At 42.1% G+C, this 18,575-nt stretch overlaps 1 protein-coding gene across 1 annotated transcript; it reads right to left on the bottom strand.

Annotated features, from left to right (window-relative positions):
* Positions 1-3,457: 3,457 nt before the first annotated feature.
* LOC126252701 (uncharacterized) lies at positions 3,458-16,114 on the bottom strand. Its single transcript, XM_049953604.1, has 3 exons — positions 16,045-16,114; positions 4,111-4,635; positions 3,458-3,799 (listed from the first exon to the last, which is right to left on the bottom strand). The coding sequence occupies exons 1-3, from the start codon at positions 16,054-16,056 to the stop codon at positions 3,458-3,460; spliced, it is 879 nt and encodes a 292-aa protein (XP_049809561.1). The 5' UTR covers positions 16,057-16,114.
* Between the last annotated feature and the right edge of the window lie 2,461 nt (positions 16,115-18,575).

Genomic DNA, 18,575 nt, shown 5'->3' with positions numbered 1-18,575 from the left:
AGAAATAACAGGACAGATTTACCTGAAGAGGAGTTACAGGTCTGGATTGGAATGAATATCTTGATGGGTGTGATTGTGTTGCCACATGTAGTGCACTACTGGAGTTCAGAACCTGCCTTATGTCAGCCTCACATATAGAAACCTATGAGATGCAGAAGTTTCCAAAAGATATATCCCAAATAAATAAAGTACACTCCTTCCATCAGCCTATGGACTGAAATTATTTCCGAAAATTAGGAGTTGTTTGGCTATTTGGATGTAAATGTTTTGCATTATTTACGAGCGGTTCGCATGTCTGTAGGCTGTGCTATGCGTTATTTTTAACTGTTTACAATTAGCAAGCGTGTGTCTAGAGCATTATAAATGAGTTATGTAGGACTGTTTTGCAGGTCTGTATGGTGTGGGACATGTCGGTGTGATACATATACTCCATTCCTAAATAAAGCAAATTCGTTCCTCCATCCATAGGCCTAGTGCAGTTGAGTCCTTTCACCCGAAACGTGTAGAAAGAGGTTGAGTCCTGGTAGCTTAGTTTAGTGGTAATGAGCATCGTTTGCAACAATTTTCTTAGGTTGGTGGTGGAAGCGCGAGTGAGTTTTGTTTACTGACAGATTTCAAACTTGGCGCTGGTTCCTAGGAGGATGTGGCAGTCGGGTGGCTGAGGTTAGTACAAGTGCCCTTTATTTCCAACAATTTTCTTAAGTTGGTAGAGAAAGCGGAAGTGACCTTTCTTTACTTCCAGAATTCAAACTCAGTGCTGGTTCCTAGGAAGAGGGGGCGGTCTGGTCCTCGAAAAGTAGTTGAAATTAGGTAGTTGAACGCCTTTCCATACATATATGAAATTGTAAAATGAATTATTTAATACGATTAAAACTGAAATGGAATTAAGTACTTCGGTAATTGATAGGTTAGATGAGCGATGTGGTAGTTAGGATATTTACAGAAGACTATGTCCGTCACGTGTATGGAGGGTGTGTGACGTAAGTGGAGCGGCGGCACGGCGAGTGTCCAGTTATAACGCGCGCGGGAGAGAGAGTCAATTAGTGAGCGTTCTAGTGCCGACCAAATGTGCTGTTATGCAGTCATGGCGGATTCCATTGTCGAGCAAACTTTGGCGCCAAAAGTGTAACACGGCGTTCTCGCTCGCACGAAGACACGTGGTGGATGGTGAACTGTCGGCATCGACAGGTTTGAACGTGCCCAGGAAAACAGTTTTGGCGCCAAAAGTGTGGCAGGGAACGTCCGACCGTTGTGTGATTCAGCTGCAAGGCAAACAATTTTGGCGGGAAACGTGTGGAGGCGATGAATAGGCAAGGGACCGCTGTGACGTCAAACTCGGAAAGTTCCAGCGTGTCCAGCAAAAACATGTTTAAGACGTGGGAGCGATTGCTGGGCCCCCAGCTAGCGCTCGTCGCCCCCAGCGCACCTGCTGCAGCTGGAGCACGCCGCCAGTCCAGCGCGAGCGGCCGCTCCACGTGACAGGCGTCGGCAGGCGCCGTGGGGTGGCGACGATTTGAACTAATTCAGTTGGCGTGCGGGCGTCATGGCGACTGCACTGCGATATCAAAGATGTGTACTGATTGTGTTGGAGAACAAGTGATGACCGTACTGCTTGAAATAAAGACTTCAGTCCCTTTCCCCTACAAAATCAAAGGACGTGAGTTAGGTTAGTATCAATGCAATTTATTATTTGACGCGATTCTGATAGGTTACCAGTGAAAAAAGGTAAGTGATGGCGAAAGTTCGTACGTGTGATCAATTATGGTGTGGGGATTTGAACTTGTGCTAGATATTTGTTATGTATGTAAGGCAAATGGCTTTCTCGCCGAGAAAATCGGACATCTTGAATAAATAATAAACAGAAGTACAGTTTTCCAGACATTATCGTGTTGCAATTTAATTTGGTGCAATTTTCTAGTGGAGGTAGGCCGATAATAATAAATAATAATAATAATAAATGATGAATGATAATGAATAATAATCAATAATAATAAAGACAAGTACGGTTTTGCAGCCATTATCGTGCTGGAATTTGAATTTGGCGTGAATTTTCTCGTGGAGGTAGGCCAGTAATAATAAATGATAGTAAATGATAATAAATGATTATAAATCATAATGAATGTTAATGAATGATAATGAATGTTAATATGATAATGAATAATAATGCATAATAATAATAAAGAAAATTAAGGTTTTGCATCCATTATCCTGTTGGAATTTGAGTTTGGCGCCTATTTTTTCTGGAGGCTTAGGTTAGTGGATGTAGCCCAATTGGTCTATTTTGCCGCCAAAATTCAAACTTCCCGCCATTTTTTTCGAGGGTTATGTTAGTGGATGTAGCCTAATTGGCCTATTTTCCCGCCAAAATCCGCCATTTTGGATGAACGTCATGCACTGTTGCCATGTCTACATGCTGCCATCTTGAATGACGTCATCGCTGCCATCTTGAATAAATTTGGCAACAATGGAGAATGGGGTGACACGAAGGTTGCCCTACTACTTCTGTTTCAGCAAAATGATCGTCGTATCCGTGTTTCGCAACATCGCAGTGAACGCATATTGGATGCGTGTATTCGTCATCGCCATACTGGCGTATCACCTGGCGTGATGGTATGGTGTGGCATTGACGGCACTTTGAACAGTGGACATTACATTTAAGATGTGTTGCGACCCGTGGCTCTACCCTTCATTCGATCCCTGCGAAACCTGCATTTCAGCAGGATAATGCACGATCGCATGTTGCAGGTCCTGTACGGGCCTTTCTGGATACAGTAAATGTTCGACTGCTGCCCTGGCCGGCACATTCTCCAGATCTCTCACCATTTGAAAACATCTGGTCAATGGTGGCCGAGCAACTGGCTCGTCACGATACGCCAGTCAGTACTCTTGATGATTTTTGGTATCGTGTTGAAGCTGCATGGTCAGCTTTACCTGTACACGACATCCAAGCTCTGTTTGACTCAATGCCAAGGCGTATGAAGGCCGTTATTACGGCCAGAGGTGGTTGTTCTGGGTACTGATTTCTCAGGATCTATGCACCCAAATTGCGTGAAAATGTAATCACATGTCAGTTCTAGTATAATATATTTGTCTAACGAAAACACGTTTATCAACTGCATTTCTTCTTGGTGTAGCATTTTTAATGGCCAGTAGTGTAGTATTGTTGATACTACTTCTTTTAAGACTTCTTGATACATCTCTCTTTTTGTTTATTCATTACGACCATTGTAATTATATATTTTAACGTTCTTGTTTTCCAGAATATGAACCAAAAGGCTAAAATATTTAGGAGTAGAAAAACACATACAAGTGTAAATAATATATATTTCGTTGAGATGTAAAATAATAGTTTTATTTGGAACTGTTTGAACAAGAGATATAGACAAAAAATGAGTGTCTATTTTCAGTTATAACAGCTTCGGATAAACCAATAAAGGACTGACATTATAATCGAGCATCAAGGAGCTCCCAGAACACGAACAGGAACACCACCAAAATAGATCACGTTTGGTGAAGGGCTGTTTGCTGCTGCATCTTGTTGGATTCTAGCACCCACGGGGACACCACCGAAATACATGATGTTGGGATACAGGCTGAAAGGAGCAGCAGCATTTCGTAGTGCGATGCGAGACGCGAGGCTGTCTGCAGGCTGGCCAAGTGGCAGAGACACAGGTCTGGCCTCGGCGTTCGATTCTCGGCTTACGGACTCGACGGCGTCTGCGGCGGCTTCTGTGGCAGCGGCGGTAGAGGCGTCGACGCCCACTTTGGCTGTGTTACTCGCTGTGTTGGATGCAGGAGCCTAAGCAGATGAAAAGAGTTTCCGTTAGTAAATGGTGCACCGTGGCTTATCAGCCAAAGTAGTAAGCACATCGTAGATGAGCTTTGTAGCAAGGTCATGGTCTAAATTTAATTTCTGAAGTACACAACATCAAGTATTCTGTATAAAAACTGCGAGACAGAGAAATTAAATTCTTTGCAATAATTAACAATACGTGATACATTGATATCTCTGGCTAATAGATCAGAAAAAGTCTTAGTTCCTGTAACGGAGATATTACTGAGACAGCATTCCACATGGGAATCAGTTAATACTGAACTTAATTGTCTTACCTCACGAACATCGTTGAGTGACAGATATTCGGGAGCGAAGACATAGATGGAAGAACGATTAACCATAACTGCCTCTTGGGCAGCATTCATCACGTTGCCGAAGGAACCGCCGTTGTCAGGTGAGACAAAAACTGTCTGCAAACCAGTAACCGGGTTTATCATTGGGAAACCATATTGGGGACTCGTTACAACAGAGCTCAGAGGAGGATACGTGGTGGGGACGCCGGTATCGGAAAGGAAACAGAGTACAGGTGTACCAAATGGGAAACTTATGCCCGCGCTGCTGATTGGAAGACTGCTAGGTGCAGCGTAAATAGCAGACTGGGAATTCTTGCCGATGTTAAACGGGTAATAAGAGTTCGGAAAGAAAGGTAAGTTGCTGGACGGGACGTCGATGAGGGATCTGTCCTCAAGGTCTGCACTTCCGGATGTCTTCACGTTTGGCACTTGCGGCGTCGTACTGGGTACATCATCAAGGATTTGAGGTCTGGCTACAGCAATAGCGAACACTGCCAGCAGGATCGTCTGTGAAAGAAAAATAAAAAAAAAAAAAATAAAAATGCAATTTGTTTCATAAGTCTCGCTCACCTTCAAAATCTTTAAATACACTACCATCACTCAATACTGCTGCCATCTAGCAGACAGCTAGTAATCCACTGCGTTCTAGGAACCGCTTGCCGGTACTGTTCACCCCATGGACACAAGAAATCCAGACACACAGACGCGTACAAACGAACCCATTCACCCAACCACACACACACACTGTAACGTTCCCTGGCATTTTCACAATTTATTTGTAACATATACGCCGATCTGGGCAAGTTATATCTTAATATTACTGAATGTGGTATGAAATATGTTTGTTATTTTTATTATATTTTTTTGTAACATTTCTCTGTATTAGGATAGGAAATTTCTATATTTATTATGTGAATGTAAAAGTGTCAGTATTTGCGGTATCAGCGATATTTGCTAGAAATCGATTTACAAAGAAATGTTAATAATCGTAATAGTCGTGCCGTTGTTTATCTTTGGCATGTGGAGACTCTCTGTCGTTGTATGGACAGAGCAGCTAGTTGTGTGGACAGAGCCGCTAGTGTGTGGAAGAGTCGTTGTATGGACAGAGCAGCTAGTGTGTGGAAGAGTCAGTGTGTGGACAGAGCCGCTAGAGTGAGGAAGGGTCAGTTGTGGACAGAGCAGCTGAAGTGAGGAAGAAGTGAGGAAGTGTTAATCCTTGATCGCTCTAGCAGACGCGATGTGCAGCTACGCTCGCGCCCATTAGACGCGCCTGATTCATTAACCCGCATTGTGGGCACTAAAGGTTGTGTATGCATCGTGGTTATCCAGCAGAGTTAAGATGTACTTCTTTTGTATCTGTCGGGACTTTGCCGCCTTTAATCAAAGCGTACGAATTAATGTGAGTTGACTTGTTGTTTGGGCTAAATATATTAGTATTCATTAAAAGTGTGAATTATTTATGTAAATGAGCATGCCCACGTCATCTATAAATCACATGCGTAATGTAGTAGGTTTGATCAGTGATAAATGTCGGCTTGGCAATAATTAAGACATTTTCTGTTAATTAAAATATTCTTGTGTTCTATGGCTAGTGCCGGGATAAAAGTCAGTAAAAATATTTCACAAAAAGAAAAACCCACTGCATTCTGGAAAGTGTATGCCAAGGCCGAATGATTTAAGAGACTCAGTTCTTATCCAGACAGTACTATCCAATTAATATGAGTGCACGTAATAATTCCCTTTAAATGTACGTAATTCTTAAGAAAGTAAAATTTGTTTTTTTATTACCACACGTAATGAAGAGAGTGGTTCTACAACAAAGTTCGCACTAAGGCAAATTAACTTTTAAGCAAGAAATAAAATTATTATTTCCCTTTTTTATTTCTACGAAATTTCAAATCATTCATTCCAGGAATTTCGTTAAAATGGCACCCAGCGTGAAGCTCGATTCAATTTTAAGAGAATATCATTAAAATGGCGCCCAACGTGGGGCTCGATTCAATTTTAAGAGAATATCATTAAAATGGCGCCCAGCGTGGGGCCCGAATATGCAGTGGCCACGAAATACCCTTGAGATACCTAGGGAATTAATATAGTCGAACTTTGTTGCAGGACATTTAATAATTTTGTCATGTACTGTATGTATTGCTTAACCAATATTGTGTGGTAATACCTGTGTATGATTTTTTGCATGAGGACACTATGTATCCGGAGCTGAAGCAGAGAGCTCATTATTTTGAAAAATTAATAACCTTCCATAATATCAGGGGGCAGCAGCACCCAAGATAGATCACCAAAAGGTAAAGTTACAGTGTAGTTGTCCTGTAGGTAGTAAAGTAGCCTCCGTGCAGTGTCCTCGGATCATTAGTGGTGTGCTTGTTGTTAGTACTTTGTTTTAAAATAACAGGACATTTAAGTAGTTAGTCATTGTAGTATATAGTACGTATGTATTGGGTAATGTCCATTTCTTGTGTGCTTATGTGAGTGAAACCTGAGTGTTAGGATACTTAGTTCAGATTTTATTTCTTTTGTTTACTATGGTTAGATTGCGTAGTCAGAAAGATATCAACATGGATAATGAGCAACAGTTAGTTAATAGTGATACCGAGTTAGAAAATGGGACACAAAGTAATGTTAGTGACGTAGCTCAGGAAGTACAATGTGAGAATCTGGGGGCAGAAGGGCAAGAAATGTTGCCACTGCCACCCAGTGATTCAGTTGATAGCGTAAATAGTGAGCCATCCGCAAGCACTGGGCACGGACCAGAGAGTGGTGTGATGTCAGAAGTGCAATCATTAAAAGATATGTTTGAGCGCATGATCACTTTCCAAGCTGAATTTGTACAATTGCAAGCAGAGCGTGATAAAGAACGTGATGCCGAACAAGCAAAGCGTGACCAGAGATTGGTAGCTGAATTTGCATGTAAACAAGCAGAGCGTGATAAAGAACGTGATGCCAAACAAGCAGAGCGTGACCGACGCATGCATGAAAGGGACTTGCAGTTGATGCAAGCTTTAGAAGTTATGCAAAGTGACATTGTTAACTTGAAACAAAAATATGAAACCATGCCCAAAACGGTGCAAGCATTAAGCGAAGGACTAAATAGTATTCAAATGGCTAATGCCAATATCGTAGAGGAAGTCAGTGTCCTGACTAATAGGGTCGAACAACTAGAACTTAACACAACCCACGTAATTGAGAACAAAGTGATCGAACATGTGCACAAAGTAGAACGTAACTTCATAAAGGAATTAGATGAGAAAGTGCACGCCGCAATTGAGGCCAGAGAGATGGATTCTACTGCGGATGTGCAAGATCTTAAAAAGATAGTGCAAAAGGACATTCCGCTGTGGCAGCGGAGTGTGGACCGCCGTCTTGCCGAAATGGAGCTAAGTTTGCGGCAAGACGATGCGCTGGCGTATGTCACGCCAGCCAAGTCCAACAATGATAGGCATATAAATACAGCAGTACACAATTGTGACTGCAAGACAGGACAGGCAACCGATGTAAGCGGAACAAATAAATGTCATTCCAAAGTAGTGATTGAAGAAAGTCTGATTAGGAACCGACAGTTTCAGATCTTTACAACGGAGAAGAAATCTGTTCACCCTGTAGTGTTTATCAAGGGATTTAGAAACATTTTGCCTAGCGTTTGGAGTCATACCCAGAAAATACAGTTTGTTATGTCTTACATACAGGGAGATGCTGCGTTATGGGCAACCGAAGCAGCTGACAGTTGCGATACATATGAGCAATTCGAAAAGGCATTCTTGGCCAAATATTGGTCAACATGTATTCAGGAGAGATTACGGAAGGAAGTATATAATCCAGAGCCGTATTCTCCACGATTAGGCAATTTGCGAAAATATTTTGAGAAGTACATTAATAAGACCCGTTACTGGGACGAACAGATTTCATCTCGGGATTTGATCAGACTTTTGAAATCACACTTGCCGATAGATGTAAAGGAAAAGCTTATACACGTGCCCGAAAATGATATGGAACATTTCTTGTCTATTCTGGACGCAATTGACCTGATTCAGGAGGACATTAAGGCGGCCTCTGAACAGATTAGAAGTAACGGAAATAGTTATAGAAATGGTAGAAATAACACGCCTCTAACCAGTAATAGAAACGGCGGAGGTAATAATAGGAGACAAGGGTATACACAAAACGGAAATAGAGATAGAGACCGGAACGGAAATAGACCACCGGGGAATAATGATAGGAAAAGGAGGTTCGATGACCGGTATGAAACAGGCCCACCAAGCAGTCATAGATGGAAAAATGCCAGGGGGCCGTACAACACTAATACTTATAATGATGCAAACCGAACTTGGCCACAGAACCAGAGGCCCAGTCCGGACCGGCAAAACAGTGATAGATATGACAATAACCGACCGCCACCACAAAATGCGCCAATTGCGCAGCCGTGGCGGCCGACGCAACACAACGTGCACATAGTGGAGGTCAATGACACAGAGCAGCCACGCCCATCCACTAGCAATAATTCAACAAACTAGATGCGGCCGAGATACGCTCTCCATCGTCGGCTACGGTTTGGAGTGAGAGCAGCCCGACACAAAACAAAACACCGAAAACAATCTGTATCCTTAGGTATAATGACGGGGTACAGATGGGAGATGAATTAATAACCGAACCATCCACGTGCATAAAGGAACACAAGGACAATGTACAAGTGATAATAGAAGTTAAAATTAACAATATTGATGTGCAAGTGGTCATAGATACAGGTGCTACTGTTAGTGTTATGAGTATGGACTTATTCAAGGTACTGGGGAAGGAAAGGCGTATGCTGACTTTTCCCGTGAATAATTGTAGAGTCACTGGAGCCATAAGTGCACAGCGACAAATAATTAAGCTCCAAGTGCGGGTAGAGATGTATATAGGGGAAGAAGCCATAACGAGCTCATTCCTGGTAGTAAAGGGTTTAAAGGTAGCCTGCATTTTGGGGGTAGATTTTTTGAGAGAGAGGGACGCAATAATAGACCTTTCTCGGGGAAAATTAAGTTTGATGAATGCTGGTAGGAGAATAGAATTTTCCATGCTTAGATCTGAAGAGGTACCTGTACCTAATTGTAACGCCATAAATATAAAATGTAGGAATCAATCGATACTACAATTAGACAATTATTGTCCAGGGCAGAATCTCTATTATCCTGACGTACAAGGTGATCAATCAAAGGCGAATATGGATATATTAGTGAACAAAGTATCACAGTCCGAAAATTTAAATTCAATTCAACAGAAGGAAATAGTACAGTTATTATCTAATTATGCAGATGTATTTTCTGAACGACCAGGAGTTGTTAAGGGATATCAATACAAGATCGAGGTAAAGCCTCACAAAACTTACTGTCGAGCCTCATACTCCATTCCTTGGTCCAAGAAGGAAATAGTAGCTAAGGAAATAAGAAAACTGATCGAGTGGGGAATAATAGAACCGTCTTTGTCCCCTTATAGTAGTCCATTGGTGGCGGTAGCAAAAGCTGACGGACAGGTACGGTTAGTACTGGATGCAAGAGACATAAATGAAATCATTGTACCTGTCAGGACTCATCCGGAAAACCTTGATGAGCAACTTCGAAAATTCCATGGAGTGCAATATTTGACATCTATTGATATGAGAAGTTCTTTCTGGCAAATTCTACTTACACCCGAGTCGAGACAATATACTGCATTTATATTTGGGGGAAGAAGCTACCAATTTAGGGTACTACCTTTCGGCCTAAATGTAAGTGCAGGAGTTTTCATAACAGCCCTTGACGCGGTTTTGGGTCCGGAGTTGCTGCAAAGGGTGACAGTATATGTAGACGATCTAGTGATTGCCACTGCCACCTGGGAGGAGCACGTAGAACTACTGAGTAAAGTCTTAGAAAGGTTTAAGCAAGCAGGGGTAACAGCGAATCTTGATAAATCCAAGTTTGGACGTAATCAGATTCAATTCCTAGGTCACATAATAACACCACAAGGCATCAAACCTGACAACAAAAAACTTGATGCAATTCGTGGGTTTCCTAGTCCTAGAACTAAGAAACAGCTCAAGGCATTTATAGGTCTAGCATCCTTTTTTAGACGATTTGTCCCGAACCAATTAATGAATAACGAGTCGTTATTGAGCCTGTTGCGTAAAAATGCGCACTGGGTGTGGACAGACGAATGTCAACGCGCATTTGACGCTATCAAAAACGCCCTGGTGAATGCAAACATATTGCGACACCCAGACATGACAAAAGATTTTTGTATAGCGACAGATTCGTGTTCATACGGTCTGGGTGCTTGTTTATTTCAGTGGGAAAGGAGCAACGACCCCACAACAGTAAAAATAATCGAGTTTGCCAGCCGCACACTAAGCAGCTGCGAGAGAGCATATTCTGCTACCGAATTAGAGGCTCTTGCAGTGGTCTGGGCGGTAAAGAAATTTAACTACTATATCTATGGTAAGGAAGTCAAAGTATTCAGTGACCACCAGGCTCTGAGCTATTTAATGACTTGCAAATTATACCATACCCGCTTGCTAAGATGGAGGTTAGCATTACAGGAATATAAAATTAAAATCATGTACCTAAAGGGACAAGATAATGTTGCGGCAGACGCCTTGTCGAGGCTTCCACTAGGGCAATCTTCAATGTCAAATATTTTAGAACAATCGGAGGAATATCGAATACTCTTGGTACAAGATAAAGTACATAGGAGGGACTTTTTACACATGTGTAAGAATATGTCTATATTGCAGGAAACTGATCCGATCTGGGGAGATATAATTAGCAAAATTAAAGAAGGAACCAATCTTAAAAGTGTTCAGAATTTCAAAATAGTAGATAATATTCTGTATTATAAAACAAGTGTGTCAAATGACCACGGAGTCGTGTGTATACCACAACAGGCTATCCCAGCTGTAGTGTGGCACACGCATTTAGCATGGGGTCACGCTGGGATAGGCAAAACAATAAGGATTTTATCCAAATTCTGTTATTTTAAAGGGATAAGCCAGCAGACTCGCACCATTATCAGGACTTGTCCTCTGTGCCAAAAGGCTAAGTTTCAAAATAAGTCCACAAGGTTTGAACTGCATCCTATTGTGCCTCATCGACCACTTCAATTAGTATCTACAGACATAGCAGGACCCTACCCACGAGCCAGGGGTGGATTGAAGTACATTTTAGCGGTGTATGACCTCTTTTCAAAATATTTAAAAATATACTGCCTTAAATCAGCCACTGCTCGTGGAATAGTGAAATGGTTAGGCAAAGAATATTTTATACAAGTAGGTAAGCCTGAAGCGATAATATCGGATAATGCTTCATATTTTACAGGCCATACCTGGAAAAACTATTTATATGAACAAGATATAAAGCGTATACTAATTTCCCGCTTTCACCCACAAGCAAGTTTAGTAGAGAGAGTATTTGGAGAGTTAAATAAATTTTGCAGGTTATACATTGCATATAAGCACACAAGGTGGCCAGATATGATACATAAGTTTGTCGAAATTCACAACGCAACCCCGCATGCTTCTACGGGGTATCCACCAAATGAGATATTAATGAATAATAATCGAGCTCTGAACGAGTGGCTGGCACCCTTGCCTAAGGTCCCAGTCATTCCTGAGCCTAAGGAAGAGAAGATAAGAAAAGCGGGATGCAACCTTACCAGGTGCGCCCAGAAAAGGACGGAAAAATATAATCGACATGTAACGAATAACCAAACATTTAATGTTGGGGACTTGGTGCTCTTACGCAATCATCCTAAGTCCTCGGCATCTTTGAAACAGAATAGCAAGTGGCAATTGGTGTATAATGGACCTTTTAGAGTAGTAAGTGTGCCACATGAGTGTAGCTATCTCTTAGCAGATCCCCACTCAGGGAGAGTACGGGGACTGTATCCGCGTAAGGATGTAAAAGCATTCCTACAGTAAAAGACTAATAGTCCTATGCGGACACCGTTCCTTTGTAAACAATGAACATTAATAAGGTGTACTAGTGTAGGAGTGTATAGTTATAAGAATATGATTGACTTTTTTCATGTGTGTGGATATTTGTGTTATGTACTCTTTTAATTTGTGTTTAATTTGAGATATTTCTTGGCACAATCCTTTATATTATGTGTATCTATGTGTAGCTGTCAGATTGACAGATCTGAACCCGGAACAATATTAGTAATATAAGGCCCTGAGAACTTTATTATCTCACTAGTGTTATCACAAAATAATGCACCCAGTAGTGACCCGAGAGCACCACGGGAGGCAACCTTGTTGTAAATTTATGTAGCGTAAAGAAACTCACAAAGAAGCTTCAATTGAAGCATGTGCAGATTCAATCAATAAGAAAGAGCTAGCCAGATACGGTCCAAGTAAATTTTCGCCTACAGAGACTTCACTGTGGTTACGTAGGACGTTGATTGTATGTACGTAAATCTTACTCTGGTAAAAGGTTACGAATGTGCTGTTGCAAACAAATTCAGCAGCGGACATTGTAAATAGAAATAAATAAACTTTAACAAAAGTGTAGTATTGTGCGGCAGAAACAGACAGTGACAGTCACTGATAAAGAACTAGCACAACACGAACAGTGAACCGATAACGGACGGTGGATAAACCTAGTGTCAAATTTTAACTTTTTGTATGTAAAGGGACGCTAGGAAAGAGCGTGTGACTAATGACAAGTCATGACGGTGGAAAATATTGTGTGCCCATAAAAGTGTACTGTGACAATGAAACCTTGTGCGAACCAGACTAGTGAAGGCCTACTGAGTAATAACTACCACTAATTGTGTGCGTCCTTTCCCACAGCAGGAAATACGGATAGTATACTGTTTGTGAACTTGTTGCATGTTTCCTGGAGCACCGCAAGAAGACGTCGCACGGGCGAGCTGGTATCCAACGCGTTCGGCTATAGCAGCTATGCAGCGGCCACAGCAGCCCGTAGCAGACCAGACAGCCACGCCCGTACGCGCCGTAGCTGTCAACGATGGGGCGGTGACCTACACGAAGTCAGCGCGCCGCGCCGAGCGCCGCACCCCACCGCTCATCAAATACATTATTGGCTTTTGAAATGTTTACATAAACTGAATAACATATTAATGACTTCATTTTGATAAACATTGAACATGTACTATGTACGTCCGTAATTGATATATCCTAGGACAAGTGACCTTGTAGTGTATCACAAGAAAAATAGTGATATCGTGTAATTGTGTAAACCCGTTTGTGACAAACTGCAAAAATACTTCAAATGAAAAACTGTTAATATGGACTATAAACCAACTGGGATGGCTGGGCTCCGGCACAGTTTTGCCCAGGTTTCCTGATTGCCTACGCCCAAATGGGGGAGCCATGTACTTATATAATCCTGGGGCTAATTACAAGAGCCATTCCATAAAACATACAGAGGTGTAAAGAACGTTACTGGCACCATTGTGTCAAAGTGTAAAACCTCTTTGCCAAATGCTGCCAGGGGGCAATGTAACGTTCCCTGGCATTTTCACAATTTATTTGTAACATATACGCCGATCTGGGCAAGTTATATATATATATATCTTAATATTACTGAATGTGGTATGAAATATGTTTGTTATTTTTATTATATTTTTTTGTAACATTTCTCTGTATTAGGATAGGAAATTTCTATATTTATTATGTGAATGTAAAAGTGTCAGTATTTGCGGTATCAGCGATATTTGCTAGAAATCGATTTACAAAGAAATGTTAATAATCGTAATAGTCGTGCCGTTGTTTATCTTTGGCATGTGGAGACTCTCTGTCGTTGTATGGACAGAGCAGCTAGTTGTGTGGACAGAGCCGCTAGTGTGTGGAAGAGTCGTTGTATGGACAGAGCAGCTAGTGTGTGGAAGAGTCAGTGTGTGGACAGAGCCGCTAGAGTGAGGAAGGGTCAGTTGTGGACAGAGCAGCTGAAGTGAGGAAGAAGTGAGGAAGTGTTAATCCTTGATCGCTCTAGCAGACGCGATGTGCAGCTACGCTCGCGCCCATTAGACGCGCCTGATTCATTAACCCGCATTGTGGGCACTAAAGGTTGTGTATGCATCGTGGTTATCCAGCAGAGTTAAGATGTACTTCTTTTGTATCTGTCGGGACTTTGCCGCCTTTAATCAAAGCGTACGAATTAATGTGAGTTGACTTGTTGTTTGGGCTAAATATATTAGTATTCATTAAAAGTGTGAATTATTTATGTAAATGAGCATGCCCACGTCATCTATAAATCACATGCGTAATGTAGTAGGTTTGATCAGTGATAAATGTCGGCTTGGCAATAATTAAGACATTTTCTGTTAATTAAAATATTCTTGTGTTCTATGGCTAGTGCCGGGATAAAAGTCAGTAAAAATATTTCACAAAAAGAAAAACCCACTGCATTCTGGAAAGTGTATGCCAAGGCCGAATGATTTAAGAGACTCAGTTCTTATCCAGACAGTACTATCCAATTAATATGAGTGCACGTAATAATTCCCTTTAAATGTACGTAATTCTTAAGAAAGTAAAATTTGTTTTTTTATTACCACACGTAATGAAGAGTGGTTCTACAACAAAGTTCGCACTAAGGCAAATTAACTTTTAAGCAAGAAATAAAATTATTATTTCCTTTTTTTATTTCTACGAAATTTCAAATCATTCATTCCAGGCATTTCGTTAAAATGGCACCCAGCGTGAAGCTCGATTCAATTTTAAGAGAATATCATTAAAACACACAGACACACACACACACACACACACACACACACACACACACACACACACACACACACACACACACACACACGTACGCAAAATAAGAAGTATGCTGCTCTTATTAAACTAGTAACAGTTAATTAAAGCTGTACTAATGTTTTCCCCCTGCCAACTTCACTACATCATTAAGTGCGTTCATCTGTATTTTTTACCTATAACGTGTGATTTATTTACTACTGAAGATACACGCAAACTCATTTTCTCATTTAACCTGATAACAATTTTCATCAAAACTTGACAACAGCATGCAGGAAACTTTAATGAATCATTTGAAATAGTTCACATTATTTGCCATATATTACTTCCACCAGTCTTTTTGTAATTATATCAATGCAGTCGGACTGATGAAACGCTTAGATATTTTTTCAAATGTCGTAATTAGATACATGTAGCAAAATTTAAAAGAGGAATACTAATAAATGAGAACATTGTGAAAAAAACGCGGAATGATGAGCCCTTCGACTGTTGAAAAATGTAAATGAAACAGTTTATTGCTTCACTCACTCGTTTGTTGTACCACTCGGGTTTCGATAGTTCACACTATCGTGTTGCGGAATGTAATATCACAAATGACTTTGTTATAAGTGTAAGATAATTTTCTCAAAATTTTCTAATTGATCCTTTACCTTCAGAGCTACGAATGCAGTAGTATGTATGATTGGCAATAAACGGCTACTTAGCGACAGCAAAATTGAGAATATCCTGCACCGTCTCTTACCAATGTATAAAAATGAGGGAAAGTGTAAGTGAATTAAAGTAACAGTTGTATCTACTGGGTAGTGAAACTACGAAAAATAATGAATCATATAAATGAACATGTTAGGAAAAAGTATTTACAGTAAGATTTACGATTTAACGAAGCAGCTCCAGGTATGAATATATTACAGTGAAGCCGATGGCGTCTTGAAAAACAAGTGTACCTCTGCGTTAAGAATAAACTAATATTTACAACATCCTCGTGTTTTTTTAACACTGATGATATTACGGACCAACATGCGCATAAGGAAATTAATTTTAATAACGAGACACATTGGAAATAAGACTTTACTTGATATGAGACTGGTAACTTCGTGACAGTGATGCAGCCAAGTCAAAAAGAAACAAATACGCAGCTGAATCGCAAATATTCCACGGCTGCGGAAAATACTCACCAGGGTCCTCATGTCTGCTACCGGAGTGTACCGAAGGGGTTCTGTGCAGCTGAGCCACTGACTGGGGGGCTTATATAGTCGTGGACGGGAATCACTGACCGGTGGGTTATTATCACTCATGTTCTGTCGTCTCTTTATCACATTCACAATCAGGTCTATGCAGTCAGCAGTTTCGCACGTGAAATGATAAGCTATGTTTTGGCACACTCGTATGACCGAAATCTGCACTTGTAAGTGATACGCGCCTGACCTCAGGGTCTCATTTAATCTGTTACATTCGTCACATAACTCTCCCTACCTCATTCGCTCATGGTTTTATGGATTATGAATGCTTCCACACACCGGAGAGATAGGTAGCTAAATGTGTTCGTCGTTTCTTCGTAAATCACCTATTGTCCGCCTGTCTCCTTTTTTCTGCAGTTCTTTGCTTTTATTAGTACAGACGTACACAAATATGACACATCACTTTTTTGAGTTCGTATTTTCTGTACTCAGCTTTGTTATTGAACATGAGATAGCGTAAGGCGGCATGAGCAACGAGTCTCGTCTCCGGGAGAATCAGATTTAAACATGGCATTGAGTTACATTGATTTACATCTACCACGTTTCTTAATTCACTCTCTTCAATTGAAAGGGATGCTCTTCGTCATCTTCCCCGACGGGAAATTTCTCTGTTGTTATTAAATCGCAATCCTTGTCACTAGTTTCCTAAACTATCTGCAAATCATGGTGGTTCGGATGTTGGTGGCTTTGAGTATTCACTCAAAATGATGTCTCTAGCCCAGTAACTACTGTGGTCATCTGTATTTACTTTTTTTATCTATAACGTGTGCTTTATTTATTACTGAAGATAGAGGCAAACTTATTTTCTCATTTAACCTGATTACGGTTTTCATCAAAACTTGATTACAGCATGCAGAAAACTCTAATGAATCATTTGAAAGAGTTCACATTATTTGCTATACATTACTTTTTTGTAATTATATCAATGTAGTCCACCTGGTGAAACGTTTAGATTTTTTTCAACTGTTGTAATTACACTCCTGGAAATGGAAAAAAGAACACATTGACACCGGTGTGTCAGACCCACCATACTTGCTCCGGACACTGCGAGAGGGCTGTACAAGCAATGATCACACGCACGGCACAGCGGACACACCAGGACCCGCGGTGTTGGCCGTCGAATGGCGCTAGCTGCGCAGCATTTGTGCACCGCCGCCGTCAGTGTCAGCCAGTTTGCCGTGGCATACGGAGCTCCATCGCAGTCTTTAACACTGGTAGCATGCCGCGACAGCGTGGACGTGAACCGTATGTGCAGTTGACGGACTTTGAGCGAGGGCGTATAGTGGGCATGCGGGAGGCCGGGTGGACGTACCGCCGAATTGCTCAACACGTGGGGCGTGAGGTCTCCACAGTACATCGATGTTGTCGCTAGTGGTCGGCGGAAGGTGCACGTGCCCGTCGACCTGGGACCGGACCGCAGCGACGCACGGATGCACGCCAAGACCGTAGGATCCTACGCAGTGCCGTAGGGGATCGCACCGCCACTTCCCAGCAAATTAGGGACACTGTTGCTCCTGGGGTATCGGCGAGGACCATTCGCAATCGTCTCCATGAAGCTGGGCTACGGTCCCGCACACCGTTAGGCCGTCTTCCGCTCACGCCCCGACATCGTGCAGCCCGCCTCCAGTGGTGTCGCGACAGGCGTGAATGGAGGGACGAATGGAGACGTGTCGTCTTCAGCGATGAGAGTCGCTTCTGCCTTGGTGCCAATGATGGTCGTATGCGTGTTTGGCGCCGTGCAGGTGAGCGCCACAATCAGGACTGCATACGACCGAGGCACACAGGGCCAACACCCGGCATCATGGTGTGGGGAGCGATCTCCTACACTGGCCGTACACCACTGGTGATAGTCGAGGGGACACTGAATAGTACACGGTACATCCAAACCGTCATCGAACCCATCGTTCTACCATTCCTAGACCGGCAAGGGAACTTGCTGTTCCAACAGGACAATGCACGTCCGCATGTATCCCGTGCCACCCTACGTGCTCTAGAAGGTGTAAGTCAACTACCCTGGCCAGCAAGATCTCCGGATCTGTCCCCCATTGAGCATGTTTGGGACTGGATGAAGCGTCGTCTCACGCGGTCTGCACGTCCAGCACGAACGCTGGTCCAACTGAGGCGCCAGGTGGAAATGGCATGGCAAGCCGTTCCACAGGACTACATCCAGCATTTCTACGATCGTCTCCATGGGAGAATAGCAGCCTGCATTGCTGCGAAAGGTGCATATACACTGTACTAGTGCCGACATTGTGCATGCTCTGTTGCCTGTGTCTATGTGCCTGTGGTTCTGTCAGTGTGATCATGTGATGTATCTGACCCCAGGAATGTGTCAAAGTTTCCCCTTCCTGGGACAATGAATTCACGGTGTTCTTATTTCAATTTCCAGGAGTGTAGATACATGCAACAAAAATTAAAAGAGGAATAATAAGGTATAAAAACATCGTGAAAAACAGGAGGCATGAGGA

Source organism: Schistocerca nitens, chromosome 4 (genome assembly GCF_023898315.1).
Source record: "Schistocerca nitens isolate TAMUIC-IGC-003100 chromosome 4, iqSchNite1.1, whole genome shotgun sequence".
Classification (NCBI taxonomy): domain Eukaryota; kingdom Metazoa; phylum Arthropoda; class Insecta; order Orthoptera; family Acrididae; genus Schistocerca; species Schistocerca nitens.
This window is presented reverse-complemented; position numbering and strand designations above follow the sequence as displayed.

Coding starts and splice junctions, on each gene's coding strand:
- LOC126252701 (XM_049953604.1), bottom strand. Junction 3,800..4,110: donor CACTCAACGATGTTCGTGAG/GTAAGACAATTA, acceptor TCATCTGCTTAG/GCTCCTGCATCCAACACAGC.